This window comes from Arvicola amphibius, chromosome X (assembly GCF_903992535.2).
Source record: "Arvicola amphibius chromosome X, mArvAmp1.2, whole genome shotgun sequence".
Lineage (NCBI taxonomy): Eukaryota > Metazoa > Chordata > Mammalia > Rodentia > Cricetidae > Arvicola > Arvicola amphibius.
This window is the reverse complement of record NC_052065.1, coordinates 134967227-134989245: the sequence shown is the minus strand read 5'-3', so window position 1 is coordinate 134989245 and position 22019 is coordinate 134967227. Positions and strand designations below refer to the sequence as shown.

The following is a 22019-nucleotide window of genomic DNA, read 5'->3' as shown; positions in this document are numbered from 1 at the left end:
CCCAGAACTAGGGAAGATTATAAAATGGGAGGAGGCAGCTCTCAGACCAGTCTCATTCTGAGATTCCTAGAGGCAGGATCACCATTTCAGACTGAGCTAGAGGTAAGAGCCTATAGCTGGCTGCTTTGCTTTTCTGACCTTCAGGTTGAACCCCAATATCTGTCTCTGGGTTTTTATTAATCATGCTACACTCAAGTGTCAGTCCATTGAATAAAACTGATTTTTCCTCTCTCTGCTTGCTCAGATTCAAAGGCCATCTTACAACTAGTGGGATAAGTTTTAGATCAAAACTTCAGAAGTTGAATGTCCTTAATACCAATAAAATGGTTGAAATACAGACAGAAAGCAACAAGAGTGACAATGGACAAGTATGTATTATGCATGATCTTGCTCTTATATACATAGACCAAGGTCTAAAAGGACCCCTGCTTTTAACCATTGTTTTCCTCTGCATGGCAGGGGGTGAAGCTTAGGGGTAGCCATAGTTGATTTTTTTTTTTCTTTCTCTTTTGTTTTTGTTTTCTTCTGGCATTAAATTTCATTTCTTTTCTCTTTTTTTGGTGGATGCTTTTTCTTTCCAGTTTCCTTAAGTCTAACAAACTGGTTCTGATATAACTACATACTAATGATTAATATGCAGACTTGTGAGCAGCTTCTCAATTCCACTCCATTTTTATTGAGGGAACATTCTGTGCCTCACACTTTTCAGTCTTAGAGGGGCAACACACAATCTATTTTGTATAATTGTTAAGATAGGGCAAAGAGCAAATATATGTAAACCTTTCTGGTCGAAGACTGTAACACAGCAAGCACTTAACTAGTCATACCTAAGACATAAGATATTTACACACACATATAATATATATGCACATGTGAGTGCCCACAGAGACCAGAGGAGGTGTCATATCCCCTACCTGGAGCTGAAGTTATTGGTGGTTGTGAACCATTAGATGTGAGTGCTGGGAACCAAACTCAGATTGCCTACAAGACAGCAAGTGCTTTTAAACACTGAGCCATCATCTCTTTAGTCCCAGATGGATATAATTTTTAAAAAGGAAATAGCTGTTGTTATTGTGAAATAGTTGAAACTGTAATTCATTGCTTGTGAAATGTAAAATTACATGTATGGTGCCTCTCTTGACAGGTTACTTCCAAGTATATAGCCAAAATAATCAAGAGCAGGTTTTCAAAGAGATTTGGACATACATGTTCCTAGTACATTACTTATACGAAAGTTTCAAGCACTTCAAGCATCTGTTGATGGATGAGTAAATAACATATAGTCTTACCTATCCATACAATGGAGTATTACTCATCTATAGAAGGCTATATAGCCACTGAAGGAGACAGACTTCTGGGAACCTTATCGGCAAACCATGAACCTCATGGTAAAATATAAAATAATAGAAATGGGCTAACTTAAAATGTAAGAGTTAGTTAATGAGAATCTTGAGCTAACAGGCTGAGAAGTGTTTTAATTAATATAGTTCTGTGTGGTTATTTTGGGTCTGGGCAGCCGGAAAACAAGTGAACAGCCTCCCACTACAGAAATGGTACCCAATGTGGACACCAGATGTAGATGGATGTTATAAAGCAGTCCCACACTAGTTCAGAATTGAGTATGTTAAATGGTTCTTTATTTAGGATAAACTCACAGAGCACAGTTCTCTGCATGAGTGGGGAAACAGGCATCCAGCAGCTGAGAGAGAGGGCCTACAAAGCTATACAGCTGCATTTATAGTATAAGAGATCATGTCCAGGTAGGCTGGTATCTTTTTGAAATTTATTTATTATGTAAATATTCTGTCTGTGTGTATGTCTGCAGGCCAGAAGAGGGCACCAAACCTCATTACAGATGGGTTGTGAGCCACCATGTGGTTTCCGGGAATTGAACTCAGGACCTTTGGAAGAGCAGGGCAATGCTCTTAACCACTGAGGCCATCTCTCCAGCCCGGTAGGCTGGTATCTTAAAGACTATCTTAAATGGCTAAAGGAGTTCCCACCTCAGAAAGTAATGAGAGATTACCAGTGACTATGGGAAAGGGAAGTGAATTACTATTTAATGGGTATTAAGTTTTTGTTGGAAATGACAATGTTTTGGGTAAATACACTGGTGATGATTACATGATATTGTGGAATATATTTAGTGTCAATGAGTTTTATACTCGATAATTAAAATGATAGACATTCCAGAATATCATTCCAGAATACAAAATAAAAAATATTCTTAGCATAAGTGGTATTAGGCTATTAGATCTAGTTGTAGCCCTTGACAAAGTGGGGGAGGAGTGGGGTCTGAGAGCTAAGGAGAGACAACACCCAGTTTTGTGGATGGTATGCTTAGGTGAAAGAGCAAATGCTATGGAAGTTCTAGTAGCTTTGATATGCTACGAAAACATGTGGATCCTCTGTCATTCAGTTATGAAAACAGTTAGCACAAGGACTGGATTTATCTTGCTCTTTTCTGAAACTTTCGTGCTAACACAGTATCTGGTATGCTGTGAGTACTAGATACATATTTGTTGGATGATTAAATGAATAAATAAATTAATATCTGTAACTTCCTAATCTACTTAAATAATTCTGTAGTCTATCATTTTGGGCACTTTGTCAATTACTTGATGTACATTTAGAAGCATGAGCCTGGATTTTAAATATTTGCTTGTAATTAGCAACGTGACAGTATATTAGTTGGGGCTAGGCTAATTTCTGTATCTCAGGGAGCTGATTCAATAAAGGATTATTTTGCTATTCTGTGCTGTGGCCCAAAGCTAATGAGGAGGGGTTGGGATGCAGGTTGAGATTTTTTTCCATGGAAACTATCAGGGACACAACTTTCTCCTTGTCTGGTAGTTCCAATGGTTCATAGGTACTTGGAGATTCTTCCTTTTTGTACCTGGCAAGCAAGTGAGAGGAGCCAGACCCAACGTGTCCATACAGTCTCTTGTCTGTATCACATTGGATGGTATATGGCCACATGATACCCAAGGAAATCTTAACAATGAGATTCTGGGGAAAATGTGGTGTAGCTACATGTAAGGAGAGAAAGGGAGCGGCATCTGGTGAGCACACTGTATGTGTATATGCAATGTGTAATGAGGGAAACTGTAAATGCTATGAAGTACTCCTAGGGGAAGCTGTGTGGTTGGGAATGCTAAGAGAAGTATCATGGGTCAAAACGTCCCACAGCACTCAGTGTTAAGAAATAGGAAAAAACAGCAGAGACAGGAGGTTAAAGATGACAAGTGACCGAAGGAAAGGCAAGTGGAAGGCCACAAGGCTGAGAGGACACTGTGTGGAAGCTAGGATTTCTTCTTGGATTTAGTAGCATAGAGCATATATATCTATATATCTCTGTATGTCTGTAATATAAGAGAATATTTTTGAGAATTTGACTGTAAAATGATGGAAGGACATAGTGGCCAGGCAAGGTGATACTCAGGATGGGAAGTAGAAAAAAAATGGATAGGAGAGACTTGTGAATGTTTGAATATTACAGGGAAAGAAGCATTGTACATAACTGCTGATATAGGCCCAGAACAAGTAAACAGACTGTTTGCCAAACAATCCCTAATTTTCCTTCTGTGGGCATCCCAGAAGGATCTTCTCACATTGATACCCTCTTTGGATTGATCTCTCTGGCTACTGATGCCTGAAGCTAGTGAAGACAGTTCATTGGCCCTGCAAGTGTGCTGATACATGAACTTAGGCTCATCAAACCTGCCCTCTGGCGTTCAGTTTTCCTCCTTTCTAAATGGCACTTTTACAAGTTATACGTATTTTTTTTTTAAATTGATCTACTTATTTTATATTCTGGTCGCAGCCTCTCCCCTCATCATCCTCCCCTCCCAGTCCTCTCTCCTCCATTCCCCCTTCTCAGCCCCAACCCCCTCCTTTTCTGTCCCTCCTCTTCCATTTCCATCCCGGAAAAGGGGCGGGTCTCTTATGAATATCAACAGGAAGTGTGGCATATCAAGTTATAGTAAGACTAAGCACCTCCCCATGTGTTAAGGCTGGGCAGTATGAGGAGTAGGGTCACAAAAGCCAGTAAAAGAGTCAGAGACAGCCCTGTTCCCACTGTGGGAGTCCCATAAGAGGACCAAGCTACACAGCTGTCACATATATCAGAGGGCCTAGGTCAGTTCCATGCAGACTCCCTGGTTGTCCATTGAGTCTTGGCGAGCCCTTATGAGCCCAGGTTAGTTGATTGTGTGAGCCTTCCCATGGTGTCCTTGACCCCTTTGGCTCCTACATTCCTTTCTCCTCTTCTTCTGCAGGATTACTGAACTTATGGATCTCTGCATCTGCCTCCATCAGTTGCTGGATGATGGCATTTTCTGATGAAAACTGGGCCAGGTACCAATCTGGTCACAGGAGGGGACCAGTTTAGGGCCACTTATCCACTATTGCTAGGAATCTAAGCTGGGGTCCTTTCCATAGATCCCTGGGAGATTCCTCTATGCTAGGCTTCCACCTAACCCTAAAATGCCCCCCAGCACTCTCCTCTTAGTCCACTCAGGACATCTATTTCCCCTTCCCAGGGAGTTATGGGGGTCCCCCATGAAGTCTCTTTGTTACTTAATCTCTCTGGGTCTGTGGATTGCAACACCCTTTATTCTACAGCTAATATCCACTTAGGAGTGAGTGCACACCATGTTGTGTCTTTATCGGTCCGGGTTACCTCACTAAGGATTTCATTAGTTCCATCCATTTGATTTCAATTTTCCTGGTGTCCTTGTTTTAATGAATAATGGAGTTATATATAATTTGTAAGACTGACTGCAAATCAAAAATATCAGTCCCCCCATTTTTAGGAGTTCCTACTATAGTAGATTTTCATATGGCTTTAAAAATGTGTTTAGGTGTTACTTACCCCTCTTCTTAAAAAAATTAGATGTTGGGAAGATGGTTCAGTGGGTAAAGTGCTTGCTGTACAGCATGAGGTTCTGAGTTTGGGTCCTCGGAACTCACATAAAATCTGGGTATGGCAGTGTGTACCTACAACTCCAGCACTGGATGGGGGAAGTAGAGACAGTTGGATTTCTCAGAGCTCGTTAGCCAGCTAACATGATAATTGGTGGGCTCCAGGTTCAATATGAGATCCTGACTCAAATGTAATGTGGGAAGTGATAAGAAAGACACTTGATTTTGATCTCTGGTCTCTACACACTTGCACACACATGAACGTGTATTTTTGTGTCGCAAAGAACACAGACACAAAAACAACCAAAACAAAATTATTAAGTATTTCAAGTCTGTTTTGGCATTTTGATCTATTTTTTCCGATGCCATTTTGGAGCAGGAAGCCCTAGGACATGGTCTTGCCTGCACACATGACCCTTCAAAGGGGTTAGCACACTCTCTTGCTCTGTCTCCAGAGCAAGGAGCTATTGATCTTCATCTCCCCTGGGCAGAATGGTAGGGCACAGCAGCTGGATTGCTGCAGTGTCTAATCTGTTCTGTATCAGTAAGGGTTTATTCCCATTTTATACCTAAATTCTTGAAACCCTTTAACCCAGATTCTGCGGGGGTACACGTAACACAAGTCAGTGACAGCTGAGTCTTAAAACCAAGTGTGCAGAGGTCACGTATGACTGCCTAGACGACACAACCATGAAACCACCTAGGTTCTAGTCAGCTCCTGTCTCTTGAAATTGGACAGGTGGATACTGTATGATTTGTGTTTGCTGGAAAACCTAGTTGATTCCCAAAATTCAGTGTCTTCTACTTCTAGCACATTTAGACTTTTCTGATTAGTTTTCACCTCGGTCCCTACTCAAGATTCCCTCACCCAGTGTGTATCCCCCATCCCTTTTCAGTTGGCTTGGCCTTGGGTTCTCTTAAATGTTCAGAATCAAGGGTAAATATCAGTCCTCCAGGGCTCAGACTCATAGTTAAGCTCACATTTATGCCCTGGAACTACAGCACTTTTGTTCTTTGGTAGCCTGGGAATCCCCATGTTTCCTAGCAACAAGACCCATTTGGAGCTGTTGCTAGGGAAACCCTGGGATTTCCATAGTTACTGAGAGCTCATGCAGCATCTCTTTTCCTATAGCTGAACATATCTGTTGTCAGCAAAGAGGGGGGAGGGAGCTGATTTGCTGCTACCAAAGGGGGCAGGGGCTGGGTTCACTGCATCTTGACTCCCATAGAGGTGCAAACAGGTAAGCAGGGCCAGGGCCACACTGCAAGGTTTATAAATTAGTAGTGTTACCCTCATCCATCCATAGAAAACATCCAAACAATGAGTTATCAATTTGGAGTGATATGGTCTGCTGGGTTCCCATGCTCCCAGGTGTCCCAGCACAGAAATCAACAAATGTGAGTGTATTGTATCGACTTACCTGTATTCCCTTTCACACTGAGCAGGCACCAAACCTTCTTTTTGCTGTCTGGGGAAAGACAAACAATATTTATGAGTGCATGAAATAAAATATGTACATTTTGAAAGGAAATCAATTTTTAAATTTTTTATTCTAAAAGTTATTAATTTTACATACTAGCTCCAATTTCCCCTCCCCTCTTCCTTCTCCCATCCCCACCTCCCCCCATCCCACCACCAATCTACTCCTCAGAGGAGATAAGACTTCCCTTGGGGAGTCAGCAAAGTCTGGTTATACTAAGTTGAGGCAGGGATCAAGCCCTTCCCCCACTGTATCAAGGCTGAGCAAGGTATCCATCCCATCATAGGGAATGGGCACCAAAAAGCCAGTTTATGTACCCAGGATAAGTCCTGGTCCCACTGCCCTTCCCTCCACAACAGATCAACCCAAACAGCTGTCACCTACATTTAGAGGGCTTAGGTTAGGTCCCATGCAGGTTCTCCAGCTGTCAGTTCAGAATCTGTGAGCTCCTGCTAGCTTGGGTCAGCTGTCTATGTAGTTTTCCCAATCATGATCTTGACCCCCACACACACCTTTGCTTGTATGATCCCTGCTCCATGTCTTCAACTGAACTCCGGGAGCTCAGCCCAGTGCCTGGCTGTGGATCACTGCATCTGCTTCTATCAGTTACTAGATGTAGGTTCTATGATGACAATTAGGGTAGTCACTAATCTGATTATAGGGGAAGGCCAATTCTGGCACCCTCTCCACTATTGCTAGAGGAGTCTTAACTGGGGTCACCCTTATGGATTCCTGGGATTTTCCCTAGTGCACCAGGTTTCTCCCTAACCCTATAATGGTTCCTGCTATCAAGACATCTCTTTATTTGCTCTCTCTCTCTCTCTCTCTCTCTCTCTCTCTCTCTCTCTCTCTCTCTCTCTCTCTCTCTCTCTCTCTCTATCCCTCCCCAACTCAGTCATTTTGAACCCTCATTTTCCCATCCCCCATCTCCTTCCTTCTACTCCTCTTCCCAGTTTACCCAGAAAGAAGATCTTAACTATTTCCCCTTCCTGAGGTCTTCCATGTGTGTTCCTCTTAGGGTCCTCCTTGTAACCTAACTTCTCTGGGGCTGTGGACTGTAGTCTGCTTATCCTTTGCTTTATGTCTAATATCCACTTATGAGTGAGTACATACTGTGTTTGTCTTTCTGAGTCTGGGTTACCTCACTCAGGTTGGTTTTTTTCTAGGTCTGTCCATTTGTCTGCAAATTTCAAGCTGTCATTGTTTCTTTTATTTTTAAACCACAGAGTAATACTCCATTCTGTAAATGGACCACATTTTCTTTATCCATTCTTTGGTTGAGGAGTATCTAGGTTGTTTCCAGGTTCAGGATATTACAAATAATTCTATTATAAACATAGTTGAACAAATGCCTTGTGGTATGATAGAGCATCCTTTGGGTATATGCCCAGGAGTGGTATTGCTGGGTTTTGAGTAGATTGATTCCCAGTTTTCTGAGAAACTGCCATACTGATTTTCAGGATGTCTGTGTAAGTTTGCATTCCCACCAGCAATGGATGAGTGTTCCCCTTACTCCACATCCTCTCCAGCATAGGTTATCATTGATGTTTTTGGTCTTAGCCATTCTTACAGGTGTATGATGGTGTCTCAGAGTTGTTTTGATTTTCATTTCCCTGATGGCTAAGGATGTTGAGCAATTCCTTTAATGTCTTGGCCACTTGAGATTCTTCTGTTGAGAAGTCTCTGTTTAGGTCTGTACCCCATTTTTAAATTGGATTGCTTGTTCTTTTGATATAAAGTTTCTTGAGTTCTTTGTATATTTTGGAGATCGGTCCTCTGTCAGATGTGTGGTTAATGAAGATCTTTTTTTTTTGGTTCTGTAGGCTGCCTTTTTGTCTTATTGACTGTGTCCTTTGCTTCTCAGTTTCAGGAGGTCCCATTTATTTATTGTTGCTCTCAGTGTCTGTGCTACTGGGGTTATATTTAGGAAGTGGTCTCTTGTGCCCATATATTTAAGGCTACTGTTGAAATCAAATTTTAATTGAAATAGAACTTCCAAAATATTTTTCTTACAGCATGAATTTGTCATAAAGCATACATGCCTCTTTGTTAATGCATCAAATAATAAAAGAGAGTGGCAGGTCTAATTACTGTAATTTCGGAGTACTGACAAGTTCAAAGAATATTTGGAGAGAGTTGCTGCTGTGATCTGAGCATACCAAGGATTTCTCTTGGTGACAGAGCCATAGTTATTATTATCTTGTAACTGACTGTTTGCAACCCTTTATCTGTGAAGATAAACTTCAGTTAGAGGTTGGTAAAAGCAAAAAGTACTCTTCCAAACTTGATTCTATAGATTCTGAAGTTTTATGGAGATTGTGAATTTTGGGCTTGAGTGCAGAATCACATGTGGATGAGTCAGTTCATGACCATGGTCTGCAAGTGAGTTGACTCAGCAAGAAGGGAGGGTCTTGTTGCTCTGTTCCTGTTACTTCTCTCAAGTGTTGAAACTATTTTAAAAAATAATGCTGGAAACGACTGAATATCCATAATTCAAAGAACCATGCTGGAGTCTCACTACACACCATGTATATTAATTAACTCAAAATGAAATCAAAACCTAAATTTTGGTACTGAACTATTGTAACACGAGGGCCTGCTTGTTGGGGTTTATGTCCTGCCCAGTTCCCCACAGCCAGTAAGCCCCAAAGAAAAATCACACAAAAGAGTCTTCATTAGGTTATAAACTGATTGGCCCATTAGCTCAGTCTTCTTATTAGCTCTTGTAGCTTATTAACCATTATTTTTTATCTATATTAGCCACATGGCTCAGTACCTTTCTCAGCTCAGCCAGGAAGATTACATCTTGCTTCTTCGGTGGTCTGGGCTGGGATGGAGGAATGGGCTTCCTCCTTCCTAGAATTCTCCTGTTCTCATCACCCCCGCCTCGACTTCCTGTCTGGTTGACCGGCCTATACTTCCTGCCTGGTCAATCAACATTTATTTAAAACATGATTGACACAATACAGACAATTCTCCTGTACCAAACTATAAAAGATGTGGAACAACTGGGAATAAAGAGCTTCATGACATTGGATATGATAACTTTTTTGAATATCGAATCAAAAAATAAAGCCTATGAAATGAGAGGAAGTATTGTAGTTAATATATTTGATAAACAATCTGTTACCACAAATAACTTTACAACTTGACAACAACAAAAATGTTTATGCTAAAGTAGACAGAGGAGGGGCTTTAGAGATGTGGTTAAAAGTACACTTTGCTCTTTACAAGATCTGAGTTTGTTTCAAAACACCTTATGGTTGCTTGCAGCCATTTGTTACCAGCCCCAGGTCATCTGAAACCTTCTTCTGGTTCCTCATTGCACATGGTGCACTTACATGGAGGCAAAACAACGCAAACACTAAATTAAAATAGACAAATGATTTAAGTAGCTATTTCTCCAAAGAATATATACCATAAGGTTTTTATTCAGCCACAAAGAAGAATGGAATTTATGTTATTTGCAGGAAAATTGACGAGACTGGAGATAATCATACTGAGTGAAATAAGTCCAAATTCGGGCATATATTAAATTCTTTTTCTTGTTTGTTGATCTTTGATGTTATATAGGTACATAAAACCATTTAATTACATAAGTGACATGAAAGCATAGGGAGACAGAAAAAGAAGGAAAGGGAGGAGGGAGAGGGAGAGAAGGGAAGGCTATGGGGAGTGAATGTGGTCAAAGTATAGATATACTTGAAATTATCTTTATGAAACCCAGCATTATGCACAATAAGTTTATGTCAATAAAGTATATATGGGGGCTGATAAGATTGCTCAGTGAGTAAAAGACACTTGCCTCCCTGCCTGACAACCAGACAGGTAGACCCCTAGCCCCACATGGTGGAGGGAGAGAACTAACTCTAGTACGGTGTCTTCTGATCCACATGTGTACCCCTGCCCACACATCAGGATGATAAAAAGTTTAAGGTAAATATGTAAAAAATAAATACACAGTGGCCAGAGAAAATGCTCATCACCATCAGCCAATCAAAATCACTATGAAGTTCCACTTTATAGCCATCAGAATGGCACCACTCAAAAAGTAGAAAAATAGAAAGTGTTGCTGAGAATGGAGAGAAGCCCCTTTGCACTGTTGCTGCTGTTCTGAAAAGCTGAAATTACCATGGAAGATACAATTATCCAATTCTATTTATGTATATGTATTCAAAAGATTTGAATTCAGATCACAGTGACATTTTTCACACCCTTGTTCTGTATTATTCACAATAGTCAAGAGGTAGGAAACACGAAGCAAATGTTCTTCAGCAGATGAAGGTCTGAACAAAATATGATGGCTACAGATGAAAAAAATATTATTTGGTCATAAGAAGCGATGTATAACAAGATTACAACATGTATTAAGATATTCCTGTAAGTGAAACAAACTACTAAAGAGTAATTGAGATTATACATTTCAAGTTATTTGTATTTTACCATAATTAAAGATGAAGAGACAGACATTAGACAAAAAAGCAAGCAGTCTTTTGGTTTGGAAGCACCTTGTTTCTTCAATGGAGCATCACAGGGTATATAAAGAAGCAAGGAAAAGCAAATCTACAATGACTCTCTGGAGATGGAGCCTGAAACTCTTAGCTGCTGGGCTGGCCGCAGAGTCGCAAAGGAAGAAAGGCAATGCAATTTCCCAGGCTCTGTTGCCACTTCCGACTGAGTTTACTACTAGTCCCAACAAAGATGCAAACTCATTTCCAGATAAGCTAGAGAACATGAATAAGAACAAGTCTGTGTGTGGCAACAAAGAGGTTGTAGGAAGAGGCCATGTTGTTGTTTTACTCACTTATTTGTTCATTCAAGTAAATTGTATTGAACAACCAGTGCCACTTAAAAACTGCCTATCTTGGATATCCTGCTGTGGTCTGGTGTCATGAGATCAGGAAGCTTTGGGTCTGCAGGGCCGACTCCTGCACATCTCCTGCAGATCATGCATGGGATGAATGTTGGGGTGGGCCTACTTGTAACCATGGTTCTGGGCCTGTGTAGTTGCAGGGCTGGTAAGCCTGCAGCGCTCCCCTGTCTCAATCATCGGGTAAGCTCTCCAGAATTTCCCTGCTCCAGTTCAAAGTGGGAACCAGTTCTCTGGCCTTTCACATCTCCAGGGGCAGCTCTCCCACACCTATTCCATCAGGGGCAGCTCTCTACTTTGTGGCCTAGGTGAGCTGCATCTATTGAGGGGCAGGGACAGCTCTCCCACTCTTATGACCTCAGGGTCAGCTTCTCCCACCACTATAGGCAGGGATGAGGGGCTGGAATAGGAGAGGGCACCTCTCCCCTGCCCACACCACCATATGGCAGATGAGGGGCAGGGCCAGTCTCTCATGCTCATGTTCTCAGGGCCAGTATATGTATGTTTTTATAATGAATATTTGGAAATATAAATTTATGATGAATTTTTAAAACACTTCTATTTAGTGTGTGTGTGTGTTTGTGTGTGTGTGTGTGCTTGTGTGGTGTGTATACGTCAGAGGACAACTCGCTTGCAGGATTCAGTTCTCTTCTGCTGTGTGGATCCTGGAAGTTGAACTCAGTTCATTAGCTTTGGCAGCAAGTGTCTTTACTCACTGACCCATCCTTGTGGGGTCAAATTTATGGGAAATTTAAAAACAATTTAGCAAAAAGTAATACTTAAGAATGAATCTAATGCAGATATGAAAAATTTGTGCTCTGAAATCTACAGAATAGATAAAATAATAATGACCCAAATATATGGAGAGATATAGCTTGATGAAGAATTGAAAGGTGGATTACTGGTAAGATACCAGGTTTTCCAAATTCACTGAAAAATTTAGGAAATTCAACTAAAATCTTAGATGTAAAGTTTTATCTCACAGAAAATAGTGACATACACTCTGAGATTTTACAAAAGACACAAACTATAGCAAGCTTATTCCAGAAATGGAGTCAATCCAAATAATATCAAACCAAAGAAATCTACACCAAGCATTAGAAAATAAATATAAGGAGAAATTATTTCATTTTTAAAAATTTAGTTTTAAAATGATGTATCTACCTGTGTGTGGGTATGTACACATTGTGCTGGTGCCCATAGAGACCAGAGGAAGGGCCCGATACGCTGGAGCTTGAGCCAGAGTCCGGTGTGGAGCTGTCTAACATGAATGCTAGGAATCCAATTGAAGTCTTCTGGAAAAGCATATGTACTCTTAAACATTGAGCCATCTTTCCAGCACCAAGCGATAACTTTGAAGCAGTGAAGAAATGACAACTTAGCTCTAAGGAGATATTTTGATTGGCAAGAGATTTCTTATAAGAAATTATGGTGTATAAATAACTTATATGGGCCTGAATAGAGGCAGTCATGGCTTGACTAGGCAAGGTCTTTGAATATTCTCTTTCTTATTTTATGTTTGACCAGCCATGTGCCTCTAGGTGACATAGTAGATAGAAAAAAGAGAGGGAGAGACTGGAGCAGCGAAACAGCAGGCCTTGTTTCTAGGCTATTTATGAAGACTGAAAAAAACATCTCTGCAACATAAAAGAAAGACACAGCCTACCATGGAATCAAATGCTCACCTGCTTCAGCTTAAATAACAGAAACGTCATTCATTTCTGGAGGCTGGATATCTGGGATCAAGGCTTCCCTTCTGAGTTTTTCTTGTTGGCTTTATGATAATCTCCTCTGTGTTTTTCACTTATTTGGCATGTGTGTGTGTGTGTGTGTGTGTGTGTTGTGTGTGGTGTGGTCGCTTTTATATGGAGCCAAGTTATACCTTGCATTAGGACCCATGCTAATGATTTTATTTACATTAAGCTTCCCCATTAAATACTCAGTATTCATATATAGTCACAGTCTTAAGTACTGGAGGTTGCGATTTTTCTAGGAATTTTATGACTGGCACAATCTACCTGTAACAACAGCAATCTCATTCCGATCATGACCACTTCTGAGCCAGCCCTACAGTTGTAGGAAAATTACCAAGCCCTGTGAACTTCAGGTTCTTCAGCTGTGAAGTAGATTTGTTGGGATGTTTGTGGTGCATGTAAAATGCATCCAAAGCATGCTATATATTAGAATATTAACATCTGGCAAACCTATCAAAGTCTCTGGCGGCAAGTGTTGCATTGGGGCATTTTGCCCAATGGTCAGTGTTACTAACAATCCACATGGAGTTATCATGTTGGTCATATCTTCTTTGGAAACCCCAGGGTTGTTAGGAGGTGGAAATCTCTGTTTGTTATATAGTATGTTTTTATTAAAAAATTAAATACCATATTCACCAAATATTGATAAGTTTGAGGACCTTTATCTATTAAATCTATCTGAGCTACAACAAACCTAGGCTTATTCTTGAAAATCTATCTAAGTTTGGTAACAACAACCAGGTCATCATGTTATCCTGTAGGCTATATTAGTTAAATAGACATCTTAGGTCCTGTTTTATCTTATAAGTATTTTTTATCTACAGGCATAATTATATCCTTAAGCATTATAGGAGCAATTAGACTGGAAGTTTTTATTTATAGACCATAGATGTGATGTTGACAACTATTTTTTAATTGTTTTTTTTCTGAGACAGGGTTTCTCTGTAGCTTTGGAGCCTGTCCTGGAACTAGCTCTTGTAGACCAGGCTGGTCTCAAACTCACAGAGATCCGCCTGCTTCTGCCCTCCGAGTTCTTTGGATTAAGGCATGCACCACCACAACCCGGAATCGCTGTTGACAACTTTTAAGAATGTTTGAACTTTTCCATGAAATTCTGAATAGCTAAGAGTTTCAGTCCTACCATTTTATAGAACCCCTGCAACACAGAGGGCTGTAATATGATTATTAATTATTAGCCTATATTTTAATCATACATTACTTTTAAAAATAAGTTTGACATGGGACCTCAGTCCTCCTCTCTCCTTTAAAGAGCATGACACCATTTCTAATATAAATATGTAGTGAAGAGTCACTAGCTTTGGAATAATCATCAGCTTTTTTCTTAAAAATTAACCTAATATGGTCAAATTTCCAACATATTTTATGTTTTCTTTTTTCAAATTCAGTATTTGCAGATTGGAGAAACCAACACAAAACATAGTTTATACTCCCTCTGCTGGCCTTCTACAAACTTTCTCTGTACCTTCAGGTCAGGCTTTAGTATCCCTGCTCCTCTGGTTTGGCCAGACATTTTTGTTTTAGACAAATTCCTCTTTCCCTTTATTTCATTACTTTAGTGTCCTCTTGTTTTCTAGACAACATGAAAACTTTCACACCAAAGTCTTTCTTGTGGTTACTTTTCAGTAGGTCTAGAATATTGTATTGGTACAATACCTTAAACAAGAGTAAAATATGTATGTATATGCATATGTGTATATTATAGCAAAACAATTTTAAACCAACTTTCCTAAATGATGACAATATTTATAACCCACTGAATCTGAATGAACAGAACCCATATATTTTTCTTTCCTGTGGAAATAAAAGCACATTTTTCCCCAAACATAATATCTTTTTTGACTTTTATTCTAAAGCCGAGACATCTTAAAGTATATAGGCTGGTTTAATTCAGCAGTTTCTTAGGTAGGAAAGGGTTAAGGTGGAAAAGTAGCTATGGCAAGGACCTTGGTAGAGGGAGGTGTTATCAAAAGGCTGTAATTGGAGCTGGAGTGATGGCTCAGTGGTTAAGAGCACTGGCTGCTACCCCAGACTCCCCACTTGTTTGAGGACTAGGTCCAGGAGGGTGGAACTCATTGCCTGCCCCATGATATTAATTTTCAGGAACCCAAAAGAGGACAAACAGAACAGAAACATACACATGAAAACAAACCCACTTGTATTCAAAAAAGAAACTGAAAAGATGTAGACAGTGGGTCTGTTCGTGCTTGGGCTCCACCAAGACGACTGGAACCTTTGGTCAGTTACTGCCATAATCAGATTAGAGTTTCCCAACTCCAACAGGTGGGAACCTTCCCATTTCCAGCAGAAGGGAGCTTTGAGCGTTCTCAGACTCTCTGACCAGGAGGAAACTGACAGCACATCTGCCCTTCCTCAGTAGATGTTCAGTTTGTGTCTGGTCACCAGACCAGCACCAGTATTTTTCTTCATCAAACCAGAGCAAAGACAAAACTCACTCAGACTCGCAGATTGGCAGAGAACAGATAATGCTCAACTTATGAGTTGGTGAGGTCCCCAGTGCTCCCGGACAATGCGCTAAGTATAGGGTCTGAGGAAACGCTGAAGGGAGACCCCAGACTCAAATAGTAAAAGCAAAGGACATTTATTTTAACAGCATGCATGTGGGGTCATTCACCTGGACAAAGTGGCAATGACCCTGAGATGAGTGTGCAGGCTCCTTTTAAGCACAGTTAAGGGGAGTTTCAGTGACAGTTAGGTCATCTCAAATATGATTGGTTGAACAAGTAGCAATTATGTTAGTATATTTCTAATTGGCTGAGGTCGAGTTTTAACATTTTTGGACACAACTGCACAAGCTTGGGCAACTCCTTGAGACACTGTGAGACTGACTTAGACCTTACGTGTTTGTTCTCTGCATGTGGATGAATAGCCCTTTGTTGGGAGACACACCTGCTTTGTCCTTCTTAGAGAACTGAAACCTAAATTCAGTTTAACCCCTTCACTATGCCACCATTTCTCCCTAGGTGATTTATTATTTAATTTGTCTAGATCCTTCCCTAACTGGTGCAACTGAAACTTCTAGAATTTAAGTACCATGTCCAAGTTAGGGTTTCTATTGCTGCAGTAAAATACCATGGCCTAAAACAAACTGGGGAGGAAGGATTTATTTGATTGATACTTCCATATCACTGTTCAACATTGGAGAAAGTCAGGACAGGAACGCACACAGGGCAGGATCCTGAGGCAGGAGCTGATGCAGAGCCCATGGAGGGGTGCTGTTTATTGGCTTGTTCCTCACGGCTTGTTCAGCCTGCTTTCTTTTTTTTTTTTTTTGGTTTTTCGAGACAGGGTTTCTCTGCGGCTTTGGAGCCTGTCCTGGAACTAGCTCTTGTAGACCAGGCTGGTCTCGAACTCACAGAGATCCGCCTGCCTCTGCCTCCCGAGTGCTGGGATTATCAGCCTGCTTTCTTATAGAACCCAGGACCACCAGCCCAGGGATGGCACCGCTTGCAATGTGTTGGGCACTCCCCTATCAATCACTAATTAAGAAAATGCCTTACAGACTTGCCTGCAGCCTGATCTTATGGAGGCATTTTCTTGAGACTCTCCTCTCTGATGACTTTAGTTTGTGTCAAGCTGACAAAATTATACTATGATGTTAATAAATAGTTTTATTTATTTACTATTTTTATTTTAATTAAAAATTCTCATATACAATACTTTGATCATGTTCCTTCCTCTCCTCTAATTTCTCCCAGGTCTACCCCGCCCCCCGGTCCATGCAACTTTGTTTTTTCTCTCTCAAAAACCCACAAAACACAAAAACAGAAATCAAAGAAAACAAGCAAAAAATCAATAAGAATAAAAACAACACCAGCAGCAGAGCAACAGCAACAAAACCCATAGCATTTGTGTGTGTGTTGGCCAGGTATTCCTGGCCATGGAGCTTGCCCTGGAGAGTGACTGATACACAGTGACACTCCACCAGAGAAGACAGATTTGCCCTTTGCTATTGAGTGTCAATTGCAAACAGCTTCTCTCTTAGGGGTGAGACTCTGTGTCCACTTCCCCCTCTCAGTGCTGGGATCCCATCTGGCTCTAAGATGTTAACATTGATTTTCAACAAGCCAGCATCAGTAGGAAACAGTCTCTGGGCATACCCGTAGGGATTTATCTAGATTACTAGTCTCTGGGCATACCCGTAGGGGTTTATCTAGATTACTAGTCTCTGGGCATATCTGACTGATTGTCTTAAGTTAATTGATGTGAGAAGACAAAACCTATATGTGGGAAGCACCATTTCCTGGCCTGGCTGAGGTTCTGACTGAAAAGATTGCTGATACAGATATTATCTTTCCTTTTTCTTTGTGGCTGGCAGATACAACTTGAAAAGCTGCCTCAAGCTACTCTTTCCAGGACTTTCCCAGAATGATGAGCTTTTATCCAAAAATGGTGAGCCCAAAAAAATCATGTTCTCAAGTTAGTCTAGTCGTTTTCCTGAATGCTCTTTCATTTGCATCAAGGGGGAACTTATAAAAAGGATTTTATTTTGCTCATGGTTGTAGAGGCCAAATGTCCAAGAACAGAAACAGCTTTCATAAAGGCCTCATGGCAGCAAATACTACAGTGGGAGTGTGTGCATGAGGGCAGATCAGGAATCCAGAAGACATTCAGGGGCCGGCTCTTAAAATTTTAAAATGATTATGTTTATTGTATGACTGGATTCTCTGCACGTACATCTGTGTACCACATTCCTGCCTGGTACCTGGGAAGCCAGAGGAGAGCATCAGATTCCCTGATGCAGCAGGTTACTATGTGGGTGCTGGAACCAAATCTGTGTCCTCTGCAAGAGCACTGAACCATGTCTCCAACCCAAAGGTTAACTCTTTTTACTACCAGTCTCTTGCAAGAAATACCTAGAATCCATTATAGCAATTATTTGTAAGAGGGCAACTATCCCAAAGAATTCCCATTGACTCAACCTCTTGAAAGTCCTCTCTGCATCACAATGAGGACCAAATTTCCTGTGCATAAAGTAGATTGGGATTTCTGTCTGCCATATCCACCTGCTTCCCAAAAGGAACTTTGTATGGGACTGGAAAGGTCGCTCAGTGGTTAAGAGAGCATACTTTCTTCCAGAGGAGTTACCCAATAGCAGGTGGATTACAACTGCCTGTAACTTCAGCATGTACATCTGTGTACAACATTCCTGACTGGTACCTGTGGAAGCCAGGCATCTTGTTGGAGAGAGGGCCGCTAGTTAGTTTCCAGCTGGTTAGCCCCAAAATAATCACACAGAAATTGTATTAATTAAATCACTGCTTGGACCATTAGCTTGCTTCTTTTTTGTATTTTTTTTGGTTTTTCGAGATAGGGTTTTCTCTGCAGCTTTAGAGCCTGTCCTGGAGCTAGCTCTTGTAGACCAGGCTGGTCTCAACTCACAGAGATCCACTGCCTCTGCCTCCCGAGTGTTGGGATTAAAGGCGTGCGCCACCACCGCACGGCTAGCTTTTGCTTCTTATTGGCTTACTCTTACATCTTAATTTAACCCATCTCCATTAAATCTGTGCATTACCACAAGGTCATGGCCTACCAGCAAAGTTTCAGCACCGTCTCCAGCAGTGGATCCATGGAGTCCCTCTTTGCCTCTTCCTCCCAGCATTCCATTTAGTTCTTCCCACCTAGCTGTGTCCCCTATAGATCTGCTATAGGCCTGAAGCAGTTCCTTTATTAACCAACGATATTCACAGATACAGAGGGGAATCCCACATCAGCATCTGACACTTGGGCCTCCTAATGCACTGGCACTGACATGCACAGATCCACATAATTACCACAATAAAATAAAAATTAAACCCCCCCAACAAACCCCAAAAGGAACTTTCTGAAAAGGAAAGGAACTGCTCAGATGGAAAAATTCAGTTCTTAGGCCTACGTCATAGCATGAAGTCATTCCTTTGGTAAGAGGACACCTCATGTCTTCTTGATATGGCTGCTATTAATGGGCTTGGCAATTTGCGGGTAAGGGCAGCTCCAGCTTTTCCTAGTAGTATTACCCCCATGAACACAGGATCTTGCAAACAACAGGTCCTCAACAAAAAGTAGGGTGACATTTATTTATATTGTAATTTTATTTAAAAATAACTTGCAAATCAAAAGCATCACACATAGAAAATTAATCAGATCCAGAGTTTATACATCATAGTGAACTTCTCTACAATTCTAAAGCTGTGGAGCTTCATACTGGGTGACATAGTAGGGATGTAATTCCTCATACAATTCAAAAAGCCATTTGGATCTACCTCATGTAACTAATTTTACAGAGGAACGAGTTTTGTTGAAGGGGAAAATAAGAATTAACAATTTCTTTCAATTTTTCTCTGCTTATTGACATTGAATATATTATTAAATTCTTTCTCATTTCAAATTAATTCCTATTCCAATGTTATTACAGACCACAAAAATAAGATGGAGGGTTTTTGTTATATAAAATAGCAAAAAGATGGGTAGGCAGGGGCACGATTCTTTAAACCTGGCACTCAGGAGAGAGATAGGTGGATCTGCCTCTTGGTCTACATAGAGAATTCAGACCAGCTAGGGCTACATAGTGTGATCCCACTGCAGAAAGAAATAAATGCCATTATAGACTTAGATCTGAAGTTCATTAAATCTTTCAATTAAGCCTAAACAAAATTTAAAAATACTAAAAAAAAGGTTCCAAGTTACCCTTATAAAACAGGAAAAAATGTTATTCATGTACTTTCACTAGCTCTCTTTACTACTTAAAACAGTGACTGTCACCCTCAAACACAGTGAAGACTCATCTGAGACTTCATCCAGAAAGCTTTTGAATGTGGCACTAGAAACTTATATTGGACATGCAGTATGCCATTGGTGGGTGACAATGCTAAGCAAAATTCCCTGTTCTCTCAAAGCCTCTAAATACAGGGATTGGAAGGGTCTGGAACCACTTAGATTATCCTGCTGACCTGAGCCAAAAAACCTTTAAGACATCCACACTTCTGGTTTCAGCATGGGCCCTTGGACCCCATAGGAACTCACAGTAAGGAGGATCACTGTCAGGAACTGGAATGTATTCCAGGTACCCTCCTGTACAAAATTTTCAGTGAAAAGCTTCTTGACATTCCCGGCTATATAGTGATTTTTCTATGGGAGTTACACCCATTATATTTAGTGCTCGCCAGATCACATTCTCACTGACACGATTTCCATACATGCAGATGACACCTAGGACAGTTATTAGGAGGCCTGTTTTGGGCATGCCTTGGACATTAGTAAGCATCCCATCATAAGTAATTCCCAAGGCAATGACAAGGGCATAGGTGTGGATAACAGGGTCCACTTCTATCACATCAATGCCAAATACAAGCTTCAAACCCTCAGAGGCCTCATTAAAGATCCTGTTGTAGTGCTGCTCATCATCCCCAATAATCTTTTCTATAATTTCTGCCTTGTTGGTCAGCTCCTTCAATCTATACTTGAGGAGCAGGAACTGCACCAAGTCAGCTACCTTTGCACTCAGTGCATGGTACAATACCAGCTCTCCTCTTTGGTTGCCAGAGGCCTCATCAGATGGGGATATTGGAATGGAGGCCATGACAGTGGGAGGAGATAAGGCTCTCTGAGGACTCTGGGAAGAATCTGGTATCCCACCATCAGGTATCTTCCTGGGGAGGGCTGGGCTAGTGGAATAAGAGGAGTCGTTGTTATTGGACTCCCCTCCCTCAGCCACAGAGAGATCAGAATTCATCTGGCCCTGTTCTTTTTGGGCTTGAGATTCTCCCTGAAAGTCACAATACTGCCTCTTCTGACCATGAGACATGATGACGTTCTTGAAGCTAGCAAGCAGGAGGATGGGTAGGAACACAGTGGTACAGACTCAGACCTGGGGCGAGAAGAGAGCAGTGCAAGAATACTTTGGTGACTGTTACACCCTGAAACCTTTCTGAATGGCCTGTTGAATTTTTCTCTTGGGTGGTACCATATGGCCACAGGGGAGCCTGTCTTTCTGTCAGTCCTATTACTTAGGACACTGAAGGGAGAAGTGAGAAGTGTCTTCAGAGCACAGCCAGGTTACAGAGCTTGACACTCCAGTGGGACAAGGAAATGTGGAGTCCCTGTGTTCTGGGAAGGATGGGACCCTTGGTACCTCACTTTCACTCCTGACTCTGCTTGGCCTTCCCCTGCATCTGACCTGAAGACACTGCCCCAGAACAAGAGTTGCACACTGTGAGATGACTGGGTGCCTGGCCCTAATCGGAAAAGAGAGCTGGACTCTGGGTAGCTCCTCCACTGTCTCATATGGTACCCTCTATAGTCACTCTTTGCGTTGTCAGGGTCTGGACCCCAACCCTCTTCTGCCTACGGCCAACTTCTTGCAATGGAGGTCCACAACTGTGAGATGGGACAAGGCAGCGAGGGAACCTTACATCCAGTTAAACTTTCCCAGGGTGATAGAAAGTGGTAACCCCACTTCACTAGGGTCCTGTATGTGTTCAGGAAGGAGAACCTGTTTCCATATTTACCTCTTGATAAATTGGCAAGGACTGAACTGCTTCCCCTGATGAGCTTAACCCGCCTTCTTTAATGTGATGCTGTATTTCTGTGAAAAGAAAAAGGAAGTGAGCAGAAGAAATCCACCAGCAGTCTCCAGGTTTCCCCACAGCCAACAGAAGCTCTAGGTCCCCACGTGTTTAGGTGATGGGATGCTCCAGTCCTCACCTTGAGTTCTGACATGACTGTTGATATGGGGTTCCCTAAGTCCACCAGAAGTATATTTATCTGATGTGTCCTTTCTGAGATCTCCCCAGTAATTCTGCAGAACAGGCCTCACATTCCCCTGACACCTTATAGGCTAAAGTGAAGGCAGGACTGACAAGCGGGTGGAGGCAACCATGTGCTCTCAAGTACGAGTGCCCCACTGTCATCGCCACAATACCCAGGCCATTCCCTCTGCTGAGGCAGCGTTCTTTTGAGTAAGCCTCCTAAACT

At 41.4% G+C, this 22019-nt stretch overlaps 1 protein-coding gene across 1 annotated transcript; it reads right to left on the bottom strand.

The window, feature by feature from the left end:
- Positions 1-20012: 20012 nt before the first annotated feature.
- On the bottom strand, positions 20013-20850 carry LOC119804506 (melanoma-associated antigen 10-like). The gene is given in 2 exon segments (XM_038315901.1): positions 20013-20171; positions 20173-20850. Coding segments are annotated over 2 exon segments (837 nt in total).
- Between the last annotated feature and the right edge of the window lie 1169 nt (positions 20851-22019).